We start from the raw sequence: 7,879 nt of genomic DNA, 5'->3' as shown, positions 1-7,879 counted from the left end.
CTTGTTATCATGGCTCCAGAGAAGGTCTAAAGAGGAAGAAATTTAAAGTGTATGATTATTGTTGTACATGCAACATATCATCATTCTGCATAATACTGAGTCCTCTTCTTAAAGTTGTAAATGAACATGGCAGAAAAAAATGACTCAGGGCTCTGGAGACATAGCTCAGAGGTTACCAGCCCTTGTGACTCTTGTAGAAGACTGGGTTCAGTTCTCAGTATGATAAGGAGGTGTCTCACATTCCTCTGCAACTTCAGTGCCAGAGACTACTGTGCCCTCTCTTCTGCCCTCTGCAGGCACAAGGTACACACATGCTGCACATACATAAACACAGGCAAAATATTGTATACGTAAAATAAATAAATCTAAAACAAATTAAAGTGGCTTAGGGACATGTACTTAATGTTCTAAAATGTCACCAAATATATATATTGAGTCGTGTGTGTGTGTGTGTGTGTGTGTGTGTGTGTGTGTGCAAGTCTTCTCCATGTTTACTCTGTTTTCCGTGAACATGATTTTTTCCCCTAAAATGATCTTTGCCTAAAATGATGTTTTTCTCCAAATATATTTTCAGATGTGTTTTCAAAAAGTGTTAGAGATTGAGACTTACCTAATTTTCCCTAGCTAATTAAGTTGGGAAATTGAACTGAGCATGACACATATCATGTAAGCATTGGATCTCTCTACTTATTCTTCTGAACCCAAGATATATTGTAAGCTATTCCCTCATTTTTTCAACTGAAGTTCCTCATCCCAAGTAACCTAACTCATGATGCTCTCATACCAACAAAACTCTTAGTTTTTAAAAAATAAGCTCAGCATCTGCATTTTTTTTTTGCTCAAGAAGAAAAATAATTGTTTTGGGGATGAAGGCACCAGTCAATATTAAATATTTACACATACAAAATATTCATATATAAACACATATGGCATACATGAGGGAATTAAATTCTATACATATGCCTGTGTACATAGATGTACATGTGCATACATTGGTGGTGTCACATACTCATGAGGGGCATTAAAAATTCCTGCTAAGTTGGCAGGAGATAATGAAAAAATACTATGAAACAAATCTTCAGACTATAATGATTTGCTATACTTTTAATTCAGCCTAACACTTGTAGAAAATTTCAATAGTGCTAAAACATGAATTCTATACAGGTTTCTAAAAGCATAAATTCTATATTCTTTTACAGCATGCTGAAGCAATAATCATGTTATGAATCTACCTGAGACAATACTTCAGGCATTACCACAGAAATAAAGAGCATACAGACATCATATCATGTAATACTTCCATTCTCCTTTGTTGACAAATGTCCACATGTATCAGGATTGTAACCTGGCTCTTCCATGAAAAGCACAATATTACTGACAGAAAGAAGTTATTTATGCACTCCGTAAAAGCTTCTTGGGCATTGCATTTTGCTATTCTACAAATTAGGACTTAAGTTTTATTGGATAGGGTATAAAGATACAAAAGAAAAGTCATATTGGTAAATGAATACTTACTCTGAGAAACAGAGAAGACCTTCAATAGTGATATTGCTAAGCCATTAAAGTAGAATTCAGGTCAACTTATTTTATCTATTAAAATACATACCTCTAGATTCTAAAATTAAAAAAGGATGATTGCTACTCCTAACTCTGAAAGCAGAGTAACTTTGCAATGGCAGCACAGATGTGAAGAAGCTGAATAGTTTATAAGAGCAGACTCTCATAGAACCAATTCCCTGTGGCTCAATTATTGTTTGGAGTAAATTGTTTGGATTATGAATAACCCCTCGCTTCCTGTTCTAAAAGCCTAATTCTATTGAGAGCAGTTTTGCCCACTCCACACATTCATCAGAGATTTAGATCTTCCAAGAACAGTGAACCAAAAGTCTCTTTACTTATTTTAGCTTGTGCTAAGTATCTTTATTTTTAATTATTATCTGTATGTATATACTAATGACTGCTGATAAAGGGCCCAGGGATGAACCCTCTATTTGTTTATCTAATAATAAATGGCCAGTCCTGAAATCATATACATACAAGCAACACTGAATCAACTCAGAAGGTTGCATTTTGTATATTTATGTTTATGTATGCACTTATAATAGTAATGATTAAGGAAAAGGGAGGGTATTAATTTGAAAAGGAATAAGAGAAGGGGTTGAAAAGAGGAAAGGGATGAGTGGAATTTTGCTTATTGTTAATTTGCTTTTGTTATAGAGTCCTGACTATATAGCTCTGGCTAACCTGAAGTTCCCTGTGCAGACCAGACTGTCCTACACACTCATATCTGCCTGCCTCCGCTTAGAGTGCTGGGATGAAGGCATGCACTACAACATCTGACCTATATACTTTTATTAAAATCAATATTAAGAAATAAATAAAACAAATATTTAATAGTATATTTTTGAAAATATAACATATTTTGAAATATTGGCTGCATATTTCAGGGGCCAAAAAGTGGTAAAAGCTCAATTAACTTACTTTGAACTGGTTGTTTACTGATTTTGAGCCTCTCATCTGGCATTTTTTTTAAATAGAAATAGCTATTACTACCTGTGTATTCTCAGATATAGCCAATCTGATGAGAAGACTCCCTTGTTTTTCTAGGTGTATTCTCTTTTAGCTCATATTTCTAATTATTTTCCCAACCTGGCATTATGAACTTCACAAGTAATTAAGTTTGTGTTTGATTAGAGCTGACTTTGATCAATAGGAGGAATCAGGGAAATGTCGGGAGGAGGATAAGAAAAGTAGCTCTGTGTCCTCATCCCCTTCTCATCTTAATATGAGCATGCTAAGGTTTTCTTGTCCATACACAGAGAACTTCTCCCTGAGTGTTTCTTGCAGAAGAAAGCAGTATAAGATGTTCTTTCCAGCTCAAGCTCTCAATGGCTCTGGAGCCAGTATCACTGTCCCTGATCCTGGGACCTCCAAGTGGGGATTTTTTTCTGCCGTAAGCTTGCTTCATTTCATTAAATTCAGTTTTTAAGGTCACTTTTGTTCTCATTCATTATTAGATCGTAAGCTTAGACAATAGAGCAGAACCTTGGTTTAGTGCCATTCTCCAATCTAGACCAGGGTAACACATGCTACATATTTAATACATATTATATACAGCAGGGTAAAATTAGTCACAATAGCTATTTTCTGTTTTGTTAAATGTTTGAAGTATTTCTGGTGTGTCATTGTTAGAGGTTAGACGGACAAATGGATCAACCTCTGTCTGGGTCCTGATTCAATTGCTCAATTGAGAGTCATATGACACTCAAATACTATAATTACTGGCAATATGGCAGGCAAATTTGAGTTTGACCATATTGCTTAGGAATGATTTTCTCTTCTGCCCTCTGTATGGACATAACCTAGGTACAACAAGATTGAACACCTAATATCAAGTCCTATAATCCTTTGCATAGGCAGGAATGCAAGATAGAGGAACCATGTATTATTGGCAGGTGTACAGTTTGGCAAAACGTTGACAACACATGAAAACTGTAGAGATGTTCATATATAAACAATCAAGGCAGTAGCACCTTTTCAGAGATACGTATTTATAATTGCATGAAGTATATCATCAGGATTTCATATCAACAGGAAAGCAGAAATACACAATTATTCCTTCAGAACAAAACAGATGCATATGCTATGAATAGACAGTATACGGACAAGGACTATATGAGTGAAGAGTGCACCTAAATAAATTAGTGTGTAGAAGTCTAACCCTGTGAATGAAAACACAATTGCAAAAGAGAAATAACCAATTTCCTTCTGTGAAGTTGGAAATCTATTTTATAAAAACTGTGTGTGCTTTGTTAACTATGTTATATTAACCTATGAACATATAAACAACTAGTTACTGAGGCAATTATACAGAGAGTCTAGAAACTTTCAAGTATTTACTGCAGGAAATGAGGACAGAAACAGAGGCAACCAGGGAGAATTTCTATTTCAAATACGAAAAACGACTGTGACATCATGTGAAAATCTGATAGAAATGACTTAAATTTACAAGGAGACATTTCATATCATATTTTTGTCTGTGAGTGAGCTGTAAATAGTTTGTTTCAAATTTTAAAAAAGTGGCAACATGCTGTGCTGGAAAGATGACTCAGAAGTTGATGCACTGATATATTCTTCCTGAGGATCTGAATTTGATTCCTATCACCCACATGGCAGCCAACAACCACATGTTAACTCCACTTCCAGGGCATTCTTCATTCTTTTCTGGCCTGCACAGGAAGTACATACATCTAGTTCACAAAATCATATGCAGGGAAAACACTCATTTACATAAAATAAAAAGTAAATAATCTCAAAAAGTAAAATCTTAAAATAAAACATGCTAACATTTCAACAATATGAAAATTAGAGAATGGAAAACCTATGCCTTTGTATATAATAGTATTTACATATATAGGTATAAGAAGAAATGGTTAATTATTAAGAATACCAAATGAATAGGAAAAATATGAACATTTTAATATTAAAACAGGCAAAGGATGGGGATATGTCACAAGAGAAATCTAAAATCGACACACAAATGAGACTGTTAAAATATAATGAGTTTTATGAACAAAATAGCTGTACACTAATACGGCTAAAGAATCAAATTACTGTTTATTTGGAAACACCAGACAATGGTGATGAAAGAGGAGAGGAGCTGAGGTACAATGATGAGAATGCAAGTTCAATAACAGAAGAACACCAAGCCCTGCCAAGGGAAAATTGGCATTTCCATCAAGATCATATGGATAGAGATTCTGTCAGATCAATAAAATCATTTGAAAGGTCTAACTTGAAATAATAGTCTGAGATAAATTTCTGAAAAATTCATGAGTTAACTTGTAAAAAATCTTAAAAAGAAAGAACTGACCTACTACAGTTGGGAAATTTCAGGAAAATACTTTGAAGAACAGACACGTAAACAAAGAAGCTTACTGCCACGGCACTGGGCAGTTCTACTTTTGATAGCCTATCTACCATTTTCCATATTGACTTTATACAACAGTGACAATATCTCCAGGCAATTGTAGAATTCTTTTTATTCATTCATCAAGATGGACTGTAATATTTAATTTACAAAACAACACACACTATTGTACTTTATGTCATTTATAAGAGACAGAATTTAAAATTAATCAGTGGCAAAAAGTGATTGGGTAATTTTAAATGCCCATTTTCTTAGAAAGTAAAGGGTTGTGTACCTCTCAACTTACTTCATGAACCCTTGCTTCTTGACAACTTTCCTTATTGCTCTTTTCACATCTTTGTTTCTCAGGCTATAGATCAAAGGGTTTAACATTGGACTTACAAAGATATAAAAGACAGCTACAATTTTCCCCTGCTCTACAGACTTCTCAGAAGGAGGCCGGAGATACATACAAAACAAAGTCCCATAAAAAACAGTGACAGCCACCAAATGAGACCCACAAGTAGAGAAGGCCTTGCGCCTCCCTTCTGCAGAACGGATTCGCAGGATGGCTGCAAAGATGAAAATGTAGGAGATGAGGATGATGGTGAGAGAGCAGGTGAGGTTGGATCCAGCCACCACAAACATGGCAGTTTCTTTGACATAGGTGTCTGAGCAAGCAAGGACCATGAGAGGGGGGTCTGCACAGTAGAAGTGATTGATCTCATTGGGGCCACAGAAAGTTAAACGAAGCATCAAGATTGTCTGTGCCAGACCATTTGAGAAGCCATAAACGTACGTGGCAGTTACAAGAGAGAGACAGACACCTCTGGACATTTTGCTAGTGTATAACAAAGGTTTGCAGATGGCCATGTAGCGGTCATAAGCCATCACTGTAAGCATATAGTAATCTGTGATCACCAGGGCAATAAAAAAGTGGAATTGTATGAAGCAGCCAATGAAGGAAATGGTTTTTCTCTTGGATAAAAAGTTAACCAACATCTGAGGAGTGACATTGGTGGCATAACAGAGATCTACAAATGAGAGGTGGCTGAGGAAGAAGTACATGGGGGTGTGGAGCTTTGTGTCACTTCTGATTAAGAAAATCATGCTCACATTGCCAGCCACTGTGATGAGGTAGATGAGTAGGAAGACCACAAAGAGCACAGGCTGCAGCTCTGATTGATCTGTCAGCCCCAGCAAAACGAACTCAGTCACTGCTGTGTAGTTTTTCTTTAACATTTTATCTTCCTGACATCAAACAAAGCCTGAAAAATGAAATAAAAGTGTATTTGGGTTTTTTCATTTTGCATACTTCCAATCATATTATCTGATGCATTTTTCTGCTTTTCTCAAACTGTTAACATACGTAACATAAAGAAATACCCTAGTAATCATTTTAATCATTTGACTGATATTTTGAATATTTTGAATGTAAATTGATAGAGAAATAGTGACAGGCAGCAAAAAGGTAGATAATATATCAGTGGGTAGATAGATAATCGGTAGAGGGATGTTAGATTGATCAATAGATAGATAATAGCTAGATCAGTGGTTCTCAACCTTCTTAATGCTGCAAACTTTTAATACAGTTCCTTATGTTGTGGTGACCTTCAACCATAAAATTATTTTCGTTGCTACTGCATAACCATAATTTTGCTATTGTTATGAATTGTAATATAAATATATATGTTTTCTGATGTTCTTATGCAACCCCTGTGAAATGGTTGTTTGACCCTCAAAGGCATCATGACCCACAGGTTAAGAACCAATGAATTAGATGGACATATAGGTTGCAGATAGATATATGATAGGTAGGTGATAGAAATTGTAACTATATACTTAATGATGCTCTAAGATTTTTTTCTGCAAATCTTTTCATACCTCAGGTGTCTTTAAGTTGACAAGTGTTTATCACATTTCTTTATTACTCCCGGAACATGGGGATGCAAATGTTTTTGTTTTGATACCTACTTTTACTTTTGTGATGGTTTGAACCTTATCGGTGTTTCTCCCAGTTAAATGAGTTTCAGAAGTTGAAGCTATTAAAAATAGCCCATAGCTTCCTGAAATCAAGATCACTTCACATGCCCCTCTTCATTCCCATAGGGATTTTTCAAGCTATTCTTTCCCCCACTCCCATCCACCTCAAGTAACATTTTGCCAACAAATATTTCTCAGCTTTCATACACTGCTCAACATCTCATTTTCTTTGTACATTTGCTCAACTAGAAAATAATTGATGTGGAACAACCAAAAGTGTCTTACCTACTTCATGTATACAAAATGTATGTATGGCTACACTCCATGAGCAATGAACATATATAGCTGTGGACATACCTTGATAACGTTCACTGTTCATGCTGGGCTGGTGTCAAAGGAAAAAACAGTGTATCTGCAGCCTCTGGTGGAACAGCAGGAGACAATGTGACAACTTAGAGAAGGGAATCTTTAAACTGTACTGACTGTGCCATGCTACCATTGATTCTAATTTTTTAATGTTTTAATAAAATACCAAACTCAATACAAATCCCTTGCTATCAGTCATCAGAAATAATAGCCACATTAACTACAAAATTAGGTATCACCTATGCTGTTCTGGATTATATCTAAACATTTAGGTAGAGTGAAAGTGACCATGGAGATCATCACAAAAATTGGCATCTGCCTTCAGTGATATATGAATACTTATGATGCTATAGGATACTGGTCCTTATTTATAAGTAAAATATCAACAAAAGCAAGTTACTTTATAATGTGTTCTGTGAATTGACATTAAATATTATTATTTATTATAGTATTCCATTCCATACTTGGGGACCTTAGAACTATTGACTAGTACAATAATGAACAAAACAAATTATCTAACTAAAAAAATTCTAATTATTTTATGCTTTTCTTATTTGATGATTATGGGTGTGACATAGACAAGTACTTTAATGTGTTTATATATTGAAATACTAAGATTTA

General features: G+C 35.1%; 1 protein-coding gene across 1 annotated transcript; it reads right to left on the bottom strand.

Moving 5' to 3' along the window:
- Nucleotides 1-5,212: 5,212 nt before the first annotated feature.
- Nucleotides 5,213-6,151, bottom strand: LOC114710118 (olfactory receptor 1030-like). Its single transcript, XM_028894201.1, has one exon. It carries the CDS (start codon nt 6,149-6,151, stop codon nt 5,213-5,215), a length of 939 nt encoding a protein of 312 aa, XP_028750034.1.
- Nucleotides 6,152-7,879: the final 1,728 nt, after the last annotated feature.

Source organism: Peromyscus leucopus, chromosome 4 (assembly GCF_004664715.2).
Source record: "Peromyscus leucopus breed LL Stock chromosome 4, UCI_PerLeu_2.1, whole genome shotgun sequence".
Taxonomy (NCBI): domain Eukaryota; kingdom Metazoa; phylum Chordata; class Mammalia; order Rodentia; family Cricetidae; genus Peromyscus; species Peromyscus leucopus.
This window is presented reverse-complemented; position numbering and strand designations above follow the sequence as displayed.

Coding starts and splice junctions, on each gene's coding strand:
- LOC114710118 (XM_028894201.1), bottom strand. CDS start 6,151: ATGTTAAAGAAAAACTACACAGCAGTGACTGAGTTCGTTTTGCTGGGG.